At 42.2% G+C, this 24,372-nt stretch overlaps 1 protein-coding gene across 17 annotated transcripts in view; it reads right to left on the minus strand.

Annotated features, from left to right (window-relative positions):
- Window positions 1-24,372, minus strand: part of LOC140733570 (dystrobrevin beta) — a 494,877-nt gene that overhangs the window by 213,231 nt on the left and 257,274 nt on the right. For all 17 annotated transcript variants that reach the window (XM_073057088.1, XM_073057083.1, XM_073057081.1 and 14 more), the window contains exon 10: window positions 11,520-11,644. In XM_073057088.1, coding sequence (XP_072913189.1) covers window positions 11,520-11,644 — 125 coding nt within the window. The remainder of the gene's footprint in view (window positions 1-11,519; window positions 11,645-24,372) is intronic.

Below are 24,372 nucleotides of genomic sequence, written 5' to 3' on the forward strand. Positions count from 1 at the left end.
AAAAACTACACCACGATGAAGTCAAAAGAGCACACCAAACAACTCCATGAAAAAGGTTATTGAAAAGCACTAGTCAGGAGATGGACTAAATCCACTGTGATCCAATGTTGTAGAACAATAAAACTTCCAAGTCACTGAATATCTCTTGGAATACAGTTAAGTATGGAAGGAATATGGCACAGCTGTAAGTCAGCCTAGAGCATGAGAACCTCAAATACTGAGTGACCACGCAAGAAAGGAATTAGTGAGGGAGGCCAACAAAAGACATAGGACAACTCTGGAGGAGTTACAAGCTTCAGTGGCTGAGATGGGAGAGACCGCGCATACAACAACTGTTGCCTGGTTGCTTCACCAGTCGCAACTTTATGGGAGAGTGGCAAAAAGGAAGCCACTGCTGGAAAATCTCACATGAAATATTGGCTGAGTTTACCAAAAGACATGTGGGAGACTCTGAAATCAGCTGAAAGAAGGTTCTGTAGTCTGATGAAACCAAAATTGAGCTTTTAGGCCATCAGTCTGAATGCTATGTTTGGCTATGTATGAGCCAAACACCGCTCATCATCAAAAACACACCATCCCTATCGTAAAGCATGATGGTGGCTGCATCGTGCTGTGGGGATGCTTCATTGCAGCAGGCCCTTGGGAGGCTTGTGAAGGTAGAGGGTAAAATGAATGCAGCAAAACACTGGGAAATCCACAAGGAAAACCTGATGCAGTCTGCTAGAAAACTGCAACTTGGGGGAAGATTTTTTTTCCCAGCAAGACAATGATCCAAAACATAAAGCCAAAGCCAGACAGGAATGGCTTAAAAACAACAAAGCTAATGTCCTGGAGTGGCCAAGTCAGAGTGCAGACCTCAATCCAATTGAGAATTTGTGGCTGGACTTGAGAAGGACTCTTCACTCACGATCCCCATGCAATCTGACAGAGCATAAGCAATTTTGTAAAGAAGAAAGGGGAAAAATTGCAATGTTCAGATGTGCAAAGCTGATAAAGACTTATCCACACAGACTCAAGGCTATAATTGCTGCCAAAGGTGCATCTACTAAATACTGACTTGAAGGGGTGTTTCCTATTTGTAATTAATTTAGATCACTTTATAGAGATCTGTTTTCACTTTGACATGAAAGAGTCTTTTTCTGTTGATCAGTGTCAAAAAAGCCAAATTAAATTCACAGAGAATCAATGTTGTAAAACAATAAAACATGAAAACTTCCAAGGGGAGGGGGTGAATACTCTTTATAGGCACTATACGTTGTTGACATTAGCAACCATGTTTTGAAACACAGTCCACAAAGTGTTGCCACCATAGGAGGCCCACAACGTCCAGAACAACACACGCAACAGCAGCAAAACAAACCCCTTTTCTCCCTCCCTAACAACCCACTCACACATTGGAAATCTAAGTCTTTTTGTTTACATTTTTAAATGTTAAGTTTCAGTTTCTTAATATTACTTTCTTTCTAATTACTTTAAATTTTGAGAAGCACTTAAAATCCTTCACAGCTTTGACGAAGATGAAAAGTGTGCAAAAGCCATCGTGCACATTTTTCTGGAGGGATTTCATCAGCATGGTCAGTTCAGGCTCTCCCTGTTATCTGTCATGTCACTTGAGTGCCTGGCATTTAATAGGGACTCACTACTGGAACTAGCTAGCAATGTGGTATGAAATTTCATTATAATGTAGGAGGCCATCCAGCCCAAGAGGTCTACACTGGCACACAGACAATTCACATTGATCTCATTCCTCCACTTATTTCTCTGGAATAGATAGATAGATAAATATTTTATTGACCCCAAAAGGAAATTACAGTGTCACAGTAGTATACAAGTGCACAGATATAACTATTAGAAGAGATGTCTAAAAATAAGTTACTTCAAGCAGTCTAACAGGAGGGGGTCATCACTTCCCCAGCTGTAAGTTGACTTATTATAAAGCCTAGTGGCTGAGGGTAAGAATGACCTCATGTAGCACTCTTTGGAGCAGCACAGTTGTCTTAGCTTGTTACTAAAAGTGCTCCTCTGTTCCGCCAAGGTTGCATGCAGAGGGTGAGAAACATTGTCCAGAATTGCCAGGATTTTCCGTAGGATCCTTTGTTCTACCACAGCCTCCAGTGTGTCCAGTTCAACTCCTATAACAGAGCCAGCCTTTCTAATCCGTTTATTGCGCCTGTTGGCATCACCCATGTTGATGCCCATTGCCCAGCATGCCACCGCATAGAATATCTTACTGACCACAGCAGACTGGTAGAACACGTGAAGTAGAGGCTTGCATACTCCAAAGGACCTCAGTCTCCTCAGGAAGTGGAGGTGACTCTGGCCCTTCTTGTACACAGCCTGTGTTGATTCTCCACTCAAGTCTGTCATCCAGGAGCACCTGCAGGTACTTGTAGGTCCTCACCACATCCATTGTCGTCCTAGAATACAACGGAAGTGCCAATCTGCATTGAACGGAGCTTCTCCCCAGCAATGAGGGCCTATGATATTGATGGCACTTGAGAAATCAAAAATACATGATCTTCACAGTGCTGCCCTGCTGATCCAAATGGGAGCAGGTAGATGACAGCACCATTGACTCTAATGTGCTCCTGGTAGGCAAACTGCAGGGGATCGAGGGCTGATCTGACCAGGGGTCGGAGGTGAGCCAGACTCAGTCTCTCTAGGGTCTTCATGAAGTGTGAGATCAGGGCCACTGGACGGTAATCATTCAAGATCTTGCTCGTCCCTTCTCGGGTACTGGGACCACACATGATGTTTTCCACACAGTCAGGACCCTTTCCAACCTGAGACTCAGAATGAAAATGCGCTGGAGAACTCCACACAGCTGCTCAGCACACTCCTTCAGGACCTTGGGGTTCACACCATCCGGTCCCAATGATTTGGGGTGTCTGAGTTTCCCCAGAGCCCTTCTCACCCGCTCAGTAGTGAAGGTTGATGACTGGGGAATTGGTAGGAGGTGGGGAGCTGGGGGAGGTAGAGATCGGGAGGATAGCAGCTGGTATGTGGAGGTGTGGATGGTAGGTGCAGGGCAAGGAGGGGTGGTAGCCTTTGTTGTTCATTCACATGTTGAACTGGAGGGGGGAGGAAGGAGGAGGGGAGGCGTTGGTGCTGAGGGAGCATTGAGTGCCTCAGCACCTAGACTGGTGTGCTGAGCGGGGGTGTGAACAGAAGGGCAATTGTCAAACCTATTGAAATGGTTTAACTTATCAGCCTATTCACTGATGCATTCCAAGGCTCTACAGCTCGGTCGATTTTTTTAGCTATAATTACAAAACTATTGCCAACTCAACTTTTCACAGCAATGCTTTGTTCAAATGAAGTATTTTAACAACATGAACATGGTCAATACACTGCCATTATATTTTGACTGGAAAGAAAACAATTAGAACTGTGAAGTGACATATCCAATTGAAACAATTTCCAAAAGAAGATACTCAAAATATGAAAACATTAAATTTGTTCCCACTTTCCCATTCTCTTTCTTCTCACTCCACTCCTTTCCCCTCATTTTGCTTGTCTTTCTGTACCTTTCACCAGTGCACCGTGGGGACGTGTACTGAGCCCACGTCGTTACATTCTGCTGCTGCCTACGCCATCAACTCCATCATCAAATTTTCAGATGACACCACAGTGACTGAATTCATTACAAATAACAATGAAACAGCATTCAGGGAGGAGGTGCAGTAACTGTCTGAGTGGTGAAATAGCCATAACTTTTCACAAAAAAAACAAAGAAATGATTATCGATTTCAGGAAATCAAGGTGGCATGAACAAGCTCCATTACTCATAAATGGCGAAGCAGTGAAAAGGGTCTCCAGCTTGGACCACCAACACCTCCTTGATAGTAGAGAAGGCTCAGCAACACCTGTACTATCTTAGGAATTTAAATCTGCCCGAAAAGCCGCCCAAAAGACACTAACAGAATCGACAAACTCATTCGTAAGGCCAGTGATGTTGTGGGGCTGGAACTGGACTCTCTGACGGTGTTGTCTGAAAAGAGGATGCTGTCCAAGTTGCATGCCATCTTGGACAATGACTCCCATCCACTCCATAATGTACTGGTTAGGTACAGGAGTTCATTCAGCCAGAGACTCATTCCACCGAGATGCAACACTGAGCGTCATAGGAAGCCATTCCTACCTGTGGCCATCAAACTTAACAACTCCTCCCTCGGAGTGTCAGACACCCTGAGCCAATAGGCTGGTCCTGGACTTATTTCCACTGGGCATTATTAACTTATTATTATTTATTTATGGTTTTATATTGCTATATTTCTTCACTATTCTTGGTTGGTGCGGCTGTAATGAAACCCAATTTCCCTCGGGATCAATAAAGTATGTCTGTCTGTTTGTAAACTTTTACCGATGTGCCATACCGACCTACTGCATATGTTACACCAGCTGCAACAAGATCAACCTCAAAGCACTTCAACATGTGATCAGGACCACACGGAGGATCACTGGGACCAGATATGGAAACCACCTACAAGTCACGCTGTCTACAGTGGGCTCATGTACACATCCCATCCTAGTAATCATCTGTTCAATCTCCTACCATCCAGCAGGAGATACAGAATCATCTCTGCATGCACATCCAGACTGAAAAAAACACTTCGGGCTAATCTGCAAATGAACAATGCCCTTTCCACTCACCCTTTGTACAAAGGCACGAGGGACAAACTCTATGGACATGTGTAATATTTGGGTTTAAATGAAGCAGCTACCTTCCTTTGATTACAGTGCTCTGTTTTAAATTTCAGCTTTAATTCTTGCTGCAATTTTACATTTAATTGTTGTAGTTTTTAACATGGGCATGTACAATACTTGAATGGGGCAGCCACTGTTTCCTTTAATTTTATAGTTGTTTGTTTGTAACTCAGTTATAACGGAGATGTCATTCTAATTAATTCAGACACGATTTAAAATTTAGTCACTGTGTTTTCCGAATTGCCAGTATGCAGCCTTGCACTGCATGAACACTGCAATCTTCTTGTCCTGAGCACTGACAATAAAGCTCTAACAACAACAATCCAACCTTCCTTCTCTGTGATCAATTCTGATTACCTAAAACTTCATTGATTAAAGTTCACGGTTGGTCCCCATCGCTCACTCAGGGCTCTAGGCCTCTGTTGACTTTGCCATGCATAAATCAACACATATTTTCAGCAAGTGGTGATACAAAGAATATGAGAAAATGTCTCATGAACATGTCCTGTGATCCCACTGCGACAAAATCTTACTCAGAATAAGCTACGAGTTCCATATTCAAGACGTACAAAAAAGCTGGATGAACTCAGCAGGTCGGGCAGCATCCATTGAAAGAAGCAGTCGTTTCGAGTCGAGACCCTTCGTCAGGACTAAAGCAAGGGGGGGGCAGGGGCCCGATAAAGAAGGCGGGGGGAGGGTGGAAAATCAATCAGAGGAAAGATCAAGGGGTGGGGGAGGGGAAGCAGGGAGGGGATAGGCAGGAGAGATGAAGAAGGAATCTAAGGGGAAAGCACTATGGGTAGTAGAAGAAGGTGGAGTCATGAGAGGTGATAGGCAGCTGAAAGAGGAGACAGAGTAGAGGTGGGATGGGGAAGGGAGAGGGAGGGAATTACTGGAAGTTGGAGAATTCGATGTTCATACCAAGGGGCTGGAGACTACCCAGACAGTATATGAGATGCTGTTCCTCCAACCGAAGTTTGGCCTCATCATGGCAGTAGAGGAGGCTACGTATGGACATATCCGAATGGGAATGAGCGGGAGAGTTGAAGTGAGTGGCAACCGGGAGGTCCTGTCTGTTGTGGCGGACGGAGCGTAGGTGCTCGAAGAAGCGGTCCCCCAATCTGCGTCAGGTCTCGCCATTGTTGAGGAGGCCGCACCGGGAGCACCGGATGCAATAGATTACCCCAACAGACTCACAAGTGAAGTGTTGCCTCACCTGGAAGGACTGTTTGGGGCCCTGAATGGTGGTAAGAGATGAGGTGTAGGGACAGGTGTAGCACTTACACTTGCAGGGATAAGTGCCAGGTGGGAGATCTGTGGGGAGGGACGTGTGGATCAGGCAGTCGTGGAGGGAACGATCCCTGTGAAAAGCAGAGAGGGGTAGAGAGGGAAAGATGTCCTTAGTGGTGGGGTCCTGTTGAAGGTGGCGGAAGTTGCGGAGGATAATATGCTGGATCCGGAGGCTGGTGGGGTGATAGGTGAGGACAAGGGGGACACGGTCCCTGTTGTGGTGACGGGAGGATGGGGTGAGGGCTGAAGTGTGGGAAATAGAGGAGATGCAGGTGAAGGCATCATTGATGACGGCAGAAGGGAACATGATTCTTAAAGAAAGAGGACATTTGGGATCTCCTGGAACGGAAAGCCTCATCCTTGGAGCAGATGCGGCGGAGATGGAGGAACTGGGAATAGGGAATAGAATTTTTGCATTTGGCAGGGTGGGAAGAGGTATAATCAAGGTAGTTATGGGAGTCAGTGGGTTTATAGAAGATGTCAGTGGACAGTCTATCTCCAGAGATGGAGACTGAGAGATTGAGAAAGGGGAGAGAAGTGTCCGAGATAGTCCAAGTGAATTTGAGGGCTGGGTGAAAGTTAGAGGCAAAGTCAATGAAATTGACGAGCTCAGCATGGTTGCAGGAAGCAGCACTAAAATAGTCATCAATGTATCGAAGGAAAAGTTGGGGAGCAGTACCAGTATAGATTTAGAGAAAAGTTGGGGAGCACTATTCGTTTTGTTGTAAGCTGGCCTTTGCAGATTTTCTGAGAAACTAAACAATGCAGCTGTTCTGCAGTCAAATATTCAGAGTTTTCATCCAAATTAGCAATAAACAAAATTCCACTAACAACAAATTTCCTTGACTTAACTGATGCAAATATACAGAATCAATACTTAATTTAATTCCTGGCTCTCAGAAAAGGTACGCATTTCTCTCTTTAGAATTATTTATTCAGGTGAATAATTCTATGAAAATCAATTTGAACTGTCATGGCCCATTCCACCATTAGAGTGTTAACATGAACTATCTTGCATTTTCAACACCTACACTGAGTCTTGTCATAACACATCAGGCCAAGTACAGAGCAGTGGAATTCTAAGTACATGCATCATACTAACAAAACATAAATTTTTACTCATACAACATTAACATCTCCTCTTTACTGACTAAGCATAGGTCCAATACCATCTTTAAATTCACCAATGACAGTTCAGTTGCTGGACAAAACACAGGCATCAGTGATTCAGCTTACAGGACACCTGGTTGAGTGGTGCACCAACAATAACATCTCACTCAGTGCCAACAGAACTAAAGAGCTGATTGCTGAATTCAGGAAGGGGAAGGAGGGCAAACACAGGCTCGCCAACATTGGGGAATCAGTAGTAGAAAGAGTAAGTAGCTTTAAATTCCTGAGCACTCGCAGATCAGATGAGATGACTAGTCCTGGGCCCAACACATAAATGCAATCATAAGGAAAGTGCACCAGTACCTTTGCTTTCTGAGGAGGTTCAGCTTGTCATTGAACACCATAAGTCATCAAGTCAAGTTTATTGTCATTTAACTATATACATGTATACTGTCAAACAAGACGTTTCTCCAAACCTGGGTGTAACGCACAGTAGTACACATAATACACAATAACTTATGAAAGGATAAAATCTACAGATGAATTGCACATAAATAAACAAAGTAAAGTGCATAAATTATACATTGTAAGGTACAGAACAAATTAACCAGTGACACTTCATATGCGATGCGGCAGGGAGTTCAGAAGCCTAATGGCCTGAGGGAAGAAACTGTTTCCCATCCTGACTTGTTTTTATTCATTGAAGTCTCCTACCTGGTGCTAGAAAGTTAAAGAGGATGCTGAATAGATGGGCGGGATCCTTAATAATACTAAGGGCACTACGTATGCTGTGCTTCCGTAGGCGTACTGCTGAAAGAATTCTGGTTGGTTGCATAATGGCCTGGAGTGGCAATTTGAATGCTCACAGCCACCACTAGGCAGGAGGTACAGAAACCAGAAGTTCCATATCGTGAGGTTCAAGAACAGCTAGTTCCCTTCAACCATTCAGTTTTTGAACCAACTAGCAAAACTCTCATCCAGGGTTTCTCAAACGGGGTTCGGCAACAGGTCACTAGGGGTTCAGCAAGAGATCCTGATTTTAAAAAATAAACAATGCTCTTTGAACTTTGCACAATGCTCACGCTTGCAGTGGTGGGCAGTGACCAAGCAGCCCCATTAGCAGTCTCGTTAGAGGTCTCTCAGCCCAGTATGGCCATGCATAGCAGGACCATGTTTATTTGCCTGAGTCCATTCTCAGTCACTGACATGAAATAGGGAAGACGACTGATAATTGGCCAGCGCTGTATTGCACAGAAGGGAGCACAGTAGGCTGATGAGGAGCGTGAAGTGCATTTTCCGAGCATTGACTGGTCTGCACCAACTTGGGCTGTGACGTTGGCCTCTCCCTCCTGAATTACCTCCCTGAAACTTCTCCTTGTGCACCATGGACTGACTTATGTGAAAGAAGAGTATCCTGTCATTCATAGGAAAGCAATGAACATTTTGCAACACACACAAAGTGCTGGAGGAACTCAGCAGGCCAGGCAGCATCTATGGAAAAGAATACAATCGACACTTCAGGCCCGAAACATCAACTGTACTCTTTTCACTAGATGCTGCCTGGCATGCTGAATTTCTCCAGCATTTTGTGTGTGTTGCTGGGATTTCCAGCATCTACGCATTTTCTCGTTAATGAACATTTTGCTGCAGTTTTCAACCTCTTGCACTTGTGAGCAACCTTCTTCCTGTTTAACAAGCATCAAGAGCAAGAACAGAAGTCGTCTCATTTCAGGTGAAGGTGAAATCTGTGTGCACTTATCTCAAGTTTGACCCAGAATTGAGTACCTGTATTTGTGCAGCAAAAAACAAGGACTGGTTTTACATACTAGGCCTATATTTGAGCCTAATCATGTCACTTGGTAAGAAAACATTTTTTTTAAAGTCTTGTATAAAATTGTGTCTTCGGCTATATTTTTATTCATATTGCTTTGGCTTACGAATTTTAGCAACTTTACTATTCAACGTTGTCAATAAATTTTCATGTTGTAAATAGCATTCATTAAAATCAATTTACAACCTTTATTTAAATTAGATTTACCAAGCCCACCTTTAGAAAAATTAAATCTCAATTTGTCTTAAGCCAGTTATTTAACAGAAATTTATAATGTTTGCCTTATGAGTTTAAAAATTTATGAAAGAGAAAGAAAGAGATTAATTTCAAGAAAGGTAAGCTAAGCTTAACTACCTGTTCTTTTTCAGGAAAGGTTGGCTAAAAATTCATTCTCTACTCAAAAGAGCACTGATAATTATTTTTGGATTATTGTATCTACAACACTCTATTGTATCACTCTAATGTATCGATATAATGATTTTTTACACAGTGGTTCCCTGAGACCTGAAAATTACTTCTCGGGCAAAAAGGTTGAGAAAGGCTGCTCTAATCACTACAGTTTAGCAACACTAAGACCACTTTGACAACTTTGCAGTAAAAAGGTTCTATGTGCCTATAAAGATGCTGCAAGCAAGTTTTTCAATGCACCTGTGCACGAGAATAGTCTCTGTTTCAGCAGCACTAAATTAAATGTGTCCCAGGGACAGTACATGAATAAGCGCTTCAGCATAATCTAATTTGACATAATAAATCATGCTAATCTGAAACACCTCTTGGGCACTGCAATACAGGAGGCTGTAAAATCAATTAAGAAATTCCTAAACCAGCATTAGCTTATTCTGATGAGTCAGTTGTGATCAGGTTCCTCTTCACAGTGACTGCTTTGTCACCAAGTGCAAGCTCGGAACTGTTTCCTTTGAACTTCTGTAAAAGGGCAAAAACATTCCACTTGGGGATACGCTACACTCTGCTTGGCCACGTATGGTTGTGGAAGGCCTATATTTCTGAACTGCAGCTGTGAAGCCAAAATGGTGAGAGGATGTTCAATGACACACCAAAACACGTGCATCAGTTAAAGATACTAATCTGATGCAAGCAAATTTGTCCATCGTCTATTCTGCCTGAAATACTTTATTGAAGATTCTTGTATTTTGGGGTTACTCATATATGTATAATCTAATCTGGGTACAGCACGGTGACATAGTGATTGGCATAACGCTTTAAAAGACCAGCCATCTGGGTTCTATTCTGCCGCTGTCTGTAAGGAGTTTATACTGTATACTCTCCCCATAACTGGAAGTGTTTCCTCTGGGTATTCTAGCTTCCTCCCAAATTCCAAAGATGTATGGGTTAGGATTACTAATTTGTAGACATGCAATGTTGGCACTGGGAGCACGGCGACACTTGAAAGCTGCCCCAGCACATAGTGTTGGTCATTCACACAAATGACACAGTTCACTGCGTTTCGATGTACATGGGACAAATAAAACTAATCTTTAATCTTTCTACATCACACTGCATGCCTTAAAGTCACCTAACATGTGAGTGAAATTGAAAAGGAAACAAGGAACATTGCTACAAGAAAAGTGCTACACTTTTGAAAATTCTGATCAGGATATACTGAACATAAGCCATAAAGTAAAGAACAAACATTCTTATGGAAGATTTAATTGTGAATAAACAAATTTTGACTTTGCTTCTGAGAAAATTGGGAAAGGTGAGAAAATCAAAAGGCTTCAGTAGAAATGATCTCTTTGATTGAACTGAATTAATTCAACAGCAAAGCACCAACTGTTCCAATCTGTATCACATTCAAAGTATTATTTCAACAGGACAAGGACTACAGAATAATTTAACCAAACTGTACAATTTCTGCTATTTTGCAAAAGCTCCTAAATCTCCTGAATTCACCAAATGAGCTACCAAATTCACCAAATGGATGCTAAAAGGTATGTCTGAATAACTGCAGGGTGTCACATTTCATCAGGCTTTCACCAAGTAAGCCAAAACAAACCGAAAATCAATTTGGGCAAATGAAAACTGACTTTCTGCAAATCACTCCAAAGAATTTCACTCTCTTTAAGTTGTATTTAGTGAAAAGAGCTGGAACCTACTAGCTGCATAGTAGCTGGTATGAAAGTTGAGATAATCAGTAGGGAAACATATGTAAACAGTGTTGAGATATAGACTGCTCATGACTTGGTTGATCGACAGAACAAGATTCAGGAGATGAATGACATATCTGCTCCTGTGAGATCTGGACGTCACTCCTGTCTTTCAACTTCAGAAAGGACTGCTCTGTAAGCTTTAGCGTGGCCATTCTCAGAAACATGAGGCTGACAGTTTTCATTGAAAATTATGTTTCATCCCAATAAATATGCAATTCATTGTTAGGACCAAATATCATGGAGCAGCTTTTCAAGACGGATCCAAATTATGTGGTAATGAGATTACAAATGTGATGAAGGAGAGATCACACTAAAGTATTTGTTGGCAGTGAGAGCATGCCCAGCTCTCCTCTGGTCAATTTCCAGCTTAATCATATGTGCCAATAAATGCTGCACAAAAGTTGACTACTCACACTATATGAGCCAAATCTAGAGGTTTCTCTGGCATCTCAGGATATATTGGATGAGGTGGCTCTCGACTTGGTACACATCCAAGGGATTTGCTAATTGCATGGCCCAACTTCTTTGCCGGTGATTTCTGTAAAAAAAAAACAAATCAAAGACTGATGTATATGATCGTCAAGCACTACCCAAGAGAAATGATGAAAGCAAAGCAGTAACTGGGAATAAAAAAAATTTAGTGACCCTGTCTGATTTGGCAAAAAAAATTGGTAAACTGATCTATTAATGTTTCATGCATTGAGGTACAATGACAATTTTGCACTGCATACCATCCATACAAATCCATTCATTACAACAAGTAATACCAGATAAAACAGAGTTCCAGGATGAAACACAAGTGATACTTCAACCTAACTAAATGCCTTGACCTCAGTGGTTTTCAAATAAAATCTTTCACAAAAACAAACACAACACTTGAAGATTTAAAGTGTCGTCACTTCTCGCTCTTAACAAAGAACAACACATTTAAAAAGACATAATTCATCACACCTCACTGATCACATTTTATCCAAGATAATAAGATAAAGGGTCACGGTTAACGGTTTAACAGTTTTTTTTATGATGTTCATGAACAAATCAAGAGCAGTAGTAAATATTATTCCATTAGATGCAATAATCTGGAACCTACTAGGTGGGGCACGTCACTGTCAGAATCTGCACTGCTCCACAGTTAGTCTGGTTTGATTTGAATTCTGTAGTATTGGTTGCAAAGTATGTTGTGGATTTGTCTGGCCAAGAACCCACAGGACCTAGTCAAGGTCACAAGAGGAGTCAAAACCAGCATCACCACAAGATTAACTCCGAAACATTAAGAAGACAATGCCACACACCTCGATCTTGCCATCCGTGAACAGTCATTTTCCATACATCTGAATGTCCATAATGTTCAGAAGCAGTTCAACAATCAAAATAAAATTAGCAATAAAAAGTAAAAAATGATTTCAAGAGATATAAAACAAAATCAACTTAGGTATTTAATTTAAATAATTTTAAAACATTACCACAAACACTGTGAGAATAAGAACGTAGAAACACTGGGAGCTGATAGAGGCTACAGCCAGATTCAAAGTTCAAAGTAAAATTTATTATTAGTGTACATCCATGTCACCAACATACCCTGAGATTCTTTTTCCTGCAGGCATTTTCAGCAAATCTATAGAATAGTATCTATAACAGGAATCATAAAAGATCGAGTAGAGCTAAGAAGGCAACAAACTCTGCAAATGCAAATATAAATAAATAGCAACAAATAACGAGACCATGAAAATAACAAGACGAAGAATCCTTAAGGTGAGATCATTGGTTGTTGGAACATCTCAATAGATGAGTGTAACTATTCAATAGGATGAGGGTTTGGTGTCGGCACAGCTCCAAGTTTGGGGGAAAGAGAATAAATTGAAAGAACAATCTGGTTGAGCCAGAGATGATGATCAAGAGACCTGTGCCTCTCACAGCTCAAGTAATCCAGCAGCAATCCAGACTTCCAGAAACATCTGCAATATGACCACAAGACTTTCTTCCGAATGCTCTGGGTTCCTCTCCCATCTCAAAGGTGTGCAGGTTGTTACATTAACTGGTGATAGTGAATTGCCGCAATTATCTGGTCTGGTGGGACTTATGTAAATACAGGGGTCAGTCTAGGATCAGTGTAAATGGACGTGGATGGTCAGTGTGGATTTGGCTGGCTGGAGTGCCTTTTCTCATTTGGCCAAATTCTAAGGCTACAATGCTATCAGCAAAGAGATCATGATCTTCAGATAGAGAAAAGAAAAGATACATTGGCCCTGGTAAATGCTACACAAATAAATGTGTACCAGACCTCAGATAATCTAACACCCTGAGGCATACCAGGTGCTGAATATATTATTCCTAAAAAGCTTTTATTTCACCTCCCTCCCTGCCCCAACATTCTGCACAATGTTTAAAGGGAGCGAGTATTAGAAGCCAGTGAGTCTGACTAAAAACAAGCTGAAGCAAACAAGCACTTGGCACTCGAGCTTGAGCTGCACAAACGTTCCATGCTCCAGGCCCACAGTTCACAGTCCAGGCTCATGGGTCTGATGCTGAACCATCACAACCTCCCAACAATCAAATACTCGATTATTTGTTTTATATTACCAGGACATTTTTACACTTCTTTCTAAAATTACTGATGTTAGATGTCCGGTAAGTTACTGTTCACTAACACTGTATTTCACATGATGTCACATGTCTATAAACACACAATAGCCCTGGATCATTACAGATGCATTTTTCACAGCGACAATCCACTCCACACACTCCCACCCATCCTCTGCAATCTCCTGACCATCCAGCAATCACTCATACCACAGAGAACTCTGCTACCGCTTCACCCATTGCTGACGGCCCATCACCAATAACCCACACCCTTCCTCTTTCCCTGTCAAGAACTTGAGATGGCTTTGAGCAGAATCGGATCAAGAACACACAAAGTTCAAAGCGCACCTATTATCAAAGCACCTATACATTATACAACCTTGAGATTCGTCTCCTTCTAGGTGGCCTCAAAACAAAGAAACCCAAACGAACCCACTTTAAAAAACAGTCAAGCGCCCAACATGCAGATAGAAGAAATAAACCGCACAAACAACAAAAGCAAGCAAACAGCATGCAGAACGAACGTGAGTCTGCAGACATGTAACCAGGCATCACTGCAGCCAGAGCAGGCCACAGCCTCAGGTCAGCGCAGAGCCGAGTAAACACCTCAGGGCAGAATTAGGTACCATCATTTGTATTTTTAAAATATATACATCATATAACAAGTGAATTTTCCAGTGGAATAAGTAGCAGATGGCAACATTCAGAAACTCAAAGAAGATAATCTTTAAGTGCACCAAATGATGAATAGTAAAAGTTAAAGCAACTACTGAATCACAACTATTAACCCTCAGCATCCAAGGAATATAACGAGGCTTGTTCTGTTTCCACTTTACTCCCTCAGATACAGATGTCAGGTATCTAATAAATGGGCACTGATTAATATTTCCTGCTGTAATATTGCATGTCTCTAATCACACAATGTTCCTGCCTCATTATTCATGTTTTTCATAAGGATAATTCAGCTCCATATTCTCAATAAACATTAACAACAAGCTTTGTAGTTCTGGGTGCTGGCATGGAACCACAGGAAAAACGGCCTTTGCTCTAATGGGCAAAAATAAAAGCATTATGAAACAGTTTGGAAGCCAAGGAGAGCAGAAGAATGTCGTTGCTGTGGCACAGGGACTAATGAGGGCTTTGACAGAATATGAGCTGAAGAGGAAAACCAAACGATATCACAGACATGCCACCCACGGTTTAGTTCAGAGTCAAATACAAGAATGTGCAGCTTCAGTTTCAGGAAGAGGAATAGTGGCAGAGTCAAGGAAATGGGGTTTATAATCAATCACCAAGTACGAAGGCCATTTTTGCTCACCCTTTGTTGGAGAAATTATAAGAACAACAAGGGTAAAAGGAGGTGTAACTAACATAAATGTCAACAGCACATTGAAGAACAACAGGATCTAGAGAGTACAGATGGAGAAACAGTCTACAAGGATAAAGGCTGCTTTACTGAAGAGAGGATTGCTCGTTTAAATTTAAAGAAACAGAATGTAGCCAAGCATGGAGAATCACCAACAATATTGTCTAATGTGGGATCTGCAAGGAACCTGGATGGGAAGCAAATTAATGAGAATTGGTTTGACAAGGCAGAAGGAAGGTCACAGGTCAGCAAGCGGTGGGGGGGGGGGGGATAGAAGAGAAAAAGTACAATTTCATACAGGGGCTGGAATAAACCTTAACAATTCAGTCCAGTTTGTTTGGCAAAAAGAAGAGAGCACCAAAGGCATCTGCTCTTTTTATCATCAGAGTCAGAATTTAGCATAATAAGCTAAATTCTGATTCCACTGCACAAATGAGTAAAGAACAGAGGAGCTGTCCCTGTCCTGACCAATACTCATCTCTTAACTAACAAGCAGATGGCCCGTTTATTCTCCCATTTCATTTAGACCTTGCTACGTGGAATTAGCATCAAAAGCAATTCATTATTTGCAACTGCTTTAGAACATCTGATGGGAATGAAAAGTGGCATGAACATGACATATTTCTTCCAGTATTGCTCTTCTGCAATTTTAAGCTGTATTGCATTTGCATCTTGATGTTGGAGTACTTCAATTATGCAGGTTAATGCACTAACAGTATTCTTTTTTTAGATAAATAATTGTGCCTTTCAGAACTCAGTGAAATCTTCACTGGCAATCTCTGCATAGATCTTTGAAGTGTTACCTCTGCTATTATTGCAAAAGAAATTATGTTGGAGATCAATCAACAGCCAATGATCTGATATTTTTCTTGAAGTCAGATCCATAATCATGGTAATTGGATCTTTATTACTGGAGTAATCAATAATAATGAACAAGAGGGAACATTGCTAGGTTAACTGTGTCTCTTCTGCCTTGAGACCATTTTATTCATCTGCAAAATGGCTTGCGGATTATCAGGTAACAATTCCAGTCCCATCAAGTCACTGAGTCAGGCTGTCAGGTTAACTACCAGATTACCCTGGAATACCTCAAAAAATGCCCAATTCAAGTAACAGATTAAGAATAAACCATATTATCTTTTGGATACTTTGTACCTTTACATCTGTGTTCACAATGAAAACTGATTTCATTCTTCTGCTCCACAAGACAGGGATGCAACCTGTCATCTGCCCCATAATCTCTCTTGAAGGCTGCTTTCAACATGAAGAACCTTGCATCATTACCATGAGTAATATTACCAACCTGATTTGAAGATCAATGCTTGTGTGCAGGAGTGGGCAAGTTAACTTCCATACACTGCAATCTTTACTTCCAAAGCAACTAACTTAAAGTTATAAAAAATTTCTGATGTTGCACATGGCAAGTTAATTTTACAGCAGAGCAGTTTTTGAACGTTGTAGTTAAGAGAGCCATTGATTTACAATATTGACACAACTCAATTTTCACACTAATTGACTTACTGGAATTTTCACTGGTGCTTTTGGCATTAAGATTACATTGTTCTATTAACGCTGTAATTAAGCTCCCATGATGATACAGAGACATCTTTACACAATACTTTATATATTCAGTTTGTAATCAATAATCAGCTCTAAGGTCGAAAAATACATAGTAAGTTGGCATACAAGATGTACTGGTTATAATGAAAGAAACAGACTTCGACTCACTATTATGCTCTACTGGCCCCGAACTAAAGATTAAGATCAAATAATTAGAACGTGGAGAGTCATTCAGTCCATAAAAATCATGCATGCAATTCATCTGATATGCTATATGCGGGATCAGCACAAAATACAAAGGGAGAGGGGCTGTGTCACTCAGTATCAAGTACAGTAGATTTTGAAGGGGAAGCAGCAGCACTGGAGAAAACAAGGGCTCTCAAGGATTCTGATGGCAGTTACATGCTTCTTTGCACCTTTCTCACATTACTTGATGCACATTCCATTCTGTTTTTGTTAATGGCTACTGAACCTCTGATCCATGACCTAGCCATCACAACCAGATAGAAGACAAGTCCCTTCAATCACCACAGTTGCCTAACTGCATCTAGTTTTTGCCACACAAGCAAGACTGGTACCTCAATGCTTCAGAACAGGCAGACTTCTCCATGGATGGCATTTATTGAGGAGAATTAACGGTCGATGTTTTGGGCCATGACCCTTCATCAGGACTGGAGAGGAAGGGTTTCTTCCCCCTTCCTTTCCCGTCCTGATTAAAGGTCTCTACCCAAAACATCGACTATTTATTCCTCTCCATAGATGCTACCTGTCCAGCTGAGTTCCTCCAGCATTTTGTGTGAGTTCCTCTAGATTTTCAGCATCTGCAAAATCTCATGTTTAAGACTTCTCCATGGAAACTGCCTTACATAGTTCCAGTCATTGCATGAGTAACATTCCCAAAGCATCCTACTTTCAAAAGCAAATCCTGCCAGGTCCAATTATCGGAGAACATCAGCCTCATATAAACAATCCTGAACAGCATGTTTTCTCTTCACTGGCTACTTCTCAAAATAAAATATAGTTATCAAGCTGTTCAGTTTAATCCCTCCTTGCTGAGTTCTCGGTACAGCAATCTAATCGGTACCAGTAACAGTTACATATGCTGTGATGAAGTGCTTTGAGAGATTAGTGATGAAAAATATCAAGTCTGGCTTGAGAAGTAACTTGGATCTGTTCCAATTTGCCTACCATCAGAACAGACCCACAGCAGATGCCATTTCATTGGCTCTTCACTCGACCCTGGAACATCTGGAGAGCAAAGATGTGCTTTATCATCTACTGCTCAGCATTCAATACTACCATCCCTCAAAACTAACCAACAAGCTTCTGGACTTTGGCCTGAATATCTGCTTGTGCAATTGAATCCTTGATTCCCTCACTTGCAGACCCCAGTCAGTTTGGATTGGCAACAACACCTTCTCCACAATCCCAATCGACACAGGCTCTGTCTGCACACAAAGCTGTGTTGCAAAGCTCGCTGCTCTACTCACACCAATTTAATTGTCATTGTCGCCACTTAAACTTTACCTGCATCTTAACATTTCACCAATAAAAACAGCCATGGGGAACAAGAAAATACATTTCATTTCACTGCCTTACTGTGTATGTTACAATACAAATATAATACCAATTTCCTTTCTGAGTGATTAAACATCTCCACTCACTATATTCTTGGCAAATCATCTCAAAACGTTTGTAATTTATATGTTCCACTGGAATTCTCTCATCGTTAACAGCATACAGGAAGGAGAGAAATTGAAAATGAGAGCAAGAACAAAAAGCTGATTATCGACTACAGGAGGAGGAAACCAGAGGTTCATAAGCCAGTCCTCAGAAGTTTGCAAAGATTCGGCGTGACATATAAAATGTTGACAAACTTCTATAAATGTGTTGTGGAGAGTTTACTGACTGGCTGCATCACAGTCTGGTATGGAAACACCAATGCCCTTGAATGGAAAATCCTACAAAAAGTACTAGATATGGCCCAGTGCATCATGAGTAAAGCCCTCTCCACCAGTAAGCACATCTACATGAAACGTTTTCACGGTAAAGCAGCATCCATCAACAAGGACCCCCACCATCAAAGATATGCTCTCACTGCTGCCATCAGAAAGGTGGCACAGAAGTCTCAGGACCCACCCACAGCACCAGGTTCAGGAACAGGTATCGCCCCTCTCACGATCAGGCTTTTGAACCAGAAGGGATAACTTCGCTTGACCTATCACTGAACTGACCCACAACCAATGGAGTCACTTTCAAGGGCTCTTCATCTCATATTCCTGATACTTATTGCTTAATTATGCATTATTATTATCACTCCCTTTTGAATTTGTAGTTTGTTGTCTTTTGCACATTGATTGCTTGTCCGTTCTGTTGGGTGCAGTCTTTCATTGATTCTATTGTGTTTCTTGAACTTACTACATATACCTGCAAGAAAATTAATCTCAGTGTTGTGTGTAGTGTCTATATGTACTTCAATAACAAATTTACTTTGAAGTTTTAACTTTGAATATCCATTATTCTGTAAAAGCATGCAAATTATTGCATCTGCATCTGAAGTTTTCAATGCCATTACCATTTCAAAGCCCTGGTTGGAAGTTTCTCCTCTTCCTAAAGGCAGCAAGTGGCAGATGATAACAATAGTCGGTGTACAAATGAGCTTCCTCATTTCCTGAGAGCTATGTGTTCAACAAATCCATTTTGCTACTAAACCAGCCATTAAACCATCTGCAGGTGGAAATTGCTTCTTTCAATTTACCCTGAAAGCCTGCATCAAATGTCATGCTAACATTCAGTTGCTTCACGACGAAAAAACAAACCTGACGACGTGTGTAGCAAACACATAATTCTTTGAGCCGCCCACCCATAGCTAGTAGCCACTATCCAGCAGCAGACCTTTAGAATGTAGGAAGAAATTGGAACAGCTGGAGGAAACCCACACAGTCACGTTCTCCTGCAGCTGCCCGTTTCCTCCTGTGTCCCGAAGATATGCTGCAACATGAAGTGGCGAAAGGAAATTACCCCAGCAAAAACAAAAAATCAAAGGAGAATTTAACAGGCATTTGAGGCACAATGGATTGCCAAAGCTTCAGGGATACAGATGAAGGTGAATCACACTGATGTGATAGCTCTGTTGGTTGCCGGCATTAATACTGGTGTCCTTCTGTATTACAACCAGCAAGAGAATAGTCCCATATCTTCTAATCTGGTCTTGGAGTGGAAATTCCTCTAGAAGTATATCTCTCCTCTGTGTGTCAAATGGCTGTTGTGATGCGGCCAGTGTGGTAGAGTCATCGCTCTCCGCGTTCAAATTCCACCACTGGCTAGCAGTCTCGTGAAAAGGAGAGCTGAATGCACAAGTCTCTCCCTCCCAGTACATAGCCTTCCAACATCAAACCTCATGTACTGCCTCCTCGCTGGGTTCACACAAAAACTGAACATTTGTCGGACTCGGACTGAACTACAGAGGATGGAAGGAGGTCTGGCCCTGCACACATAGCATGCAGGCCCACCCACACGTGGACACATCCTGGTGCTCGTGAACCAGATCCCCAGCTATGGGTAAGCAGCCCCACTGCTTTGGGGGAGCCTCAGGAGAGATGAAAGCTACGGGAGTAAACCCAGAGAGAATATCCAGAGCGGAGCCCCTAAGGAGGCCCCTGCAGCCAAGCAGGTGCCAAACGTATTCCTTCATCAGCTTTCCTTTGGACTACATTGGTGAGGCTGAGAGGGAAGTCGACCTTAGACAGGTGGAGCGGCAAGTACTGTTGAGGAAGCAGGTAGCTTGTGGAAGGACTCAGAAAAGGCAAAAAAGTGGCAGATGGAATATAGTGCAGGAAAGTTGTATGGCCATGAACTTTGGTAGAAGGAATAAAGGTGTAGACTATTTTCTAAACAGAGAGAAAATCCAAAAGTCAGATATGCAAAGGGACTTAGGAGTCCAAGAGCAGGATTCCCTAAAAGTTAACTTGCAGCCTCGAGTTGATGGAGCTTAGAAAGATAGAAGACTATAGGTAAGCCTAGTAACTTCTAAGGTAGGGACATGTTCAGCACAACTTTGTGGCTGAAGGGCCTGTAGGTTTTTCTGTGTTTCTATGATGGTAAGGAGAGAGAATGCAATGTTAGCATTCATTTGAAAGGACTAGAATACAACAGCTGTTATCGCCCGCAGCCCCCCCTTTTGTGAGAATCGCAAGAGCACTCGTGGGGGTTGGGTCAGTGGACCCAGGAAATGGGAGAGAGACGTGCCGGATGCCTTGTTCCCCCGGCGATGCCAAATAACGCGACATTGGCCATTGTCTCTTGGAGACACATTGTGGATTGGGGACTAGGCTACGTGCAAGCCCTCGGGCAAAGTGGGCTGGTTGAGAGAGAGATTGCATCACTCCCAACCTGATTGACATCTACTACCCTGCGAGTCAAGATAAAAGAGGGGGCTGTAGAGACGGCCCCTCAGACGCACCAGAAGAAATGCTAGCGATCCCGTAATAGCGGGCAGCCATTTGAAGGAAGCCACGTGCGTTCGGTTCCCTTGCCTGGGAGCCGGTGGCTGGTACCACAGAAACGATTTTCTTGAACTAACAACGGGGAACCAACTCCCCCCGACTCAATGGGTTGGCATCATCAAAAGACCCGGGCAAGTTTCTTTTCTCACAAATCTCTCTCTCTCCAACAAGTGAAAACCCAGCGGTCCCCAAAGGCTGAAGCCTGCAGGAACTGAGTGACTTTTATATTTCCATCGGACAATATATTATCCCCTAGACAAACGATAGAGCTATTTCTTATTGATGATTATTACTATACCTGCGCTTTCAGATTGAGTATTGATGACGTATATTATCTGAATGTTTGTATTAATCTTATTTTTGTGCCCCTTTATAAATAAAGACTTTAAAAAAATAGTACCATCAGACTTCAACGGACCTCTCTATCTTTGCTGGTAAGTGACCCAGTTACGGGGTACGTAACACAGCAAAGATGTGATTCTGAAGCTTTATGAGGTATTGGTTAGAATGCACTTGGAGTTCTGTGAACAGTTTTGGGCCACAAGTGGAGCGGCCATTCATTTGACTGTGCCAATCTCTAGAGTTGCTTTGGCACCTCAGGCTTAGGTAAGGTGAAATATCCTGGTGACTTTCTCTTTTTCTTCTTATTTTTTCATTCCTCATCTGTTAGGGCAGACTGGTGTAGCGAGAGTGGCTCCAGGGGCAGTATTTTGCACTATGTGTGATATGTGGGAAGTCTGGGCAACCCCCATTCTGCACCGAGCTACAGCTTCTGAGAGAACAGATTAAGGAACCGGAGCTGCAGCTGAGTGACCTTCAGTTCATACAGGAGAACGAGATGATAGCCCAGGAGCCACAGGGAGGCAGTCACCCCTAGGTTGCAGGAGACTGGTAACTGAGTGGCCGATAAACTCACCATTCCCCTCAGTAATAAGTATACAACTTTAGATACTGTTTAGATACTGTTGAGGGTGAGGACCAAATGAGGGGGAGCCACAGTGACCGGGTCTCTGGCACTGAGTCTGGTGCTGTGGCTCAGAAGAGGACTGCAGTGTTGACAGGAGATTCCTCAGTCAGAGGAACAGAGATGAAATTCTGTGGGTGCGGTAGAGACACCGGGACGGTACTGTATGTTGTCTCTCTGGTGTCAGGAGCAGGGATGTCTCAGATCATGTCCATGACATTCTCAAGGGTGAGGGTGAGCAGCCGGAAGATTTGCTACATACTGACTACAATGAAATAGGTGAGGAGGCCCTGAATAGAAATTTTAGGGACTTAGGTAGAAAGCTGAAAAACAGGACCTCTAGGGTATTAATCTCTGGATTGCTGCCTGCATCATGTGCTAGTGAGGGTAAGAATAGGATGATTTGGCAGGTGAATACATTTCTTTGCTGAGGAACTGGTGCAGGGGGAAGGGGTTCAGATTGAAAGATCATTGGGATCTCTTCTGGGGAGCTGATGTCCTGTACAAAAGAGACAGGTTACACCTGAACCCGAGGGGTTCTAATATCCTTGCGGGCAAGTTTTGCTAAAGTTGTTCAGGAAGGTTCAAACTAATTCGGCAGGAGAATGGGAACTGGAGTTACAGTGCTGAGGATATAGTAGTTGGTTTGCAAACAAAGGAAATCTGTAGTGAGACTCCGAGAAAGGAGAGGCTGATGATAGGGAAAAATTGTAGTCAACAGGATGAGTTCAGACAAAATCAAATACAGGACCAAAGGTGTCATACTTCAATGTGCGCAGTATATGGAATAAGGTAGATGAACTTGCAGCACAGTTACAGATTAGCATGTATGATGTTGTACGCATCACTGAGTCATGGCTGAAAGAAGATTATAGCTTTGGAGTTTAACGTCCAAAGATACACAATGTATCAAAAGGACAGGCAGGAAGGCAGAGTGGGCGGCATTGCTCTGTTGCTAAAAAATGAAAGCAAATCATTAGAAAGAGGTGACATAGGGTCAGAAGGTGTTGAATCATTGTGAGTAGAGCTCAGGAACTGCAAGCGTAAAAAATCCTAATGGGGTACACAACCCCCAAACAGTAGTAAGGATGCGGTCGACAAATTACAACAGGAGATAGAAAATGCAAGCCAAATGAACGATGTTCCAATATTACAATATGCAGGTAGATTGGGAAAATCAGGTTACTGCTGGATCCTATGAGGGGAAATGTCTAGAATGCTACAAGATGGCTTTTTAGAGCAGCTCGTGGTTGTGCTCACTAGAGGATCAGTTATTCTGGATTGGGTGTTGTGCAAGAAACCTTAGGGTGAATAATCATAATATGATCAAATTCACCCCGAAATTTGAGAAGGAGAAGCTAAAGTCAATTGTATTAGTATTACAATGGAGTAAAGGGAATCACAGAGGCATGAGAGAGGATTAAGCCAAAATTGACTGGAAAAGAACACTGGCAGGGGTGACAGCAGATGAGTAACAGCTGACATTTCTGGAAACAATTCAGAAGGCACAGGATACATACATCCCAAAAAGGAAGAACTATTCTAAAGGGTGGTTGACACAATCATGGCTAACAAGAGCAGTCAAAGCCAACAAAGAGGGAATATAATAGAGCAAAAATGAGTGGGAAGCTAGATGACTGTGAACCTTTTAAAAACCAACCGAAGACAACTAAAAAGGTCATTAAGGATGGAACACAAAAATAAGCTAGCTAATAGTATTAAAGAGAATACCAAAATCATTGTCTGATATACAAAGCATAAAAGAGGGGAGAGTGGATATCAGACCACTGGAAAATGATGCTGGAGAGGTAGCAATAAGGGACAAGGAAATGGCAGATGAACTGAATAAGTACTCTGCACCAATCATCATTGTGGAAGATACGAGCAGTAAGGTGGAAGTTCCAGAGTGTCAAGGGTCAGAAATGTGTGAAGCTAGCATGACTAATGAGAAGGTTTTTGTGAAACTAAAAGGTCTGAAGGTAGATAAATCACCTGGACCAGATTGTGTACACCCCAGTGTTCTGGGGGAGGTGGCTGTAAAGGCGTTAACAATGATCTTTCAAGAACTTTTCAACAAATTTCTCTATTTCAACAAAATAGAGAGAGTACAGAGAAGATTTACTAGAATGTTACCTGGGTTTCAGCACCTAAGTTACAGGAAAAGATTGAACAAGTTAGGTCCTTATTCTTTGGAGTGTAGAAGGTTGAGGGGGGGACTTGATAAGGATATTTAAAATTATGAGGGGGATAGATAGAGTTGATGTGGATAGGCTTTTTCCATTGAGAGTAGG

The sequence above is a fragment of the Hemitrygon akajei genome, chromosome 9 (genome assembly GCF_048418815.1).
Source record: "Hemitrygon akajei chromosome 9, sHemAka1.3, whole genome shotgun sequence".
In the NCBI taxonomy this organism is placed as follows: domain Eukaryota; kingdom Metazoa; phylum Chordata; class Chondrichthyes; order Myliobatiformes; family Dasyatidae; genus Hemitrygon; species Hemitrygon akajei.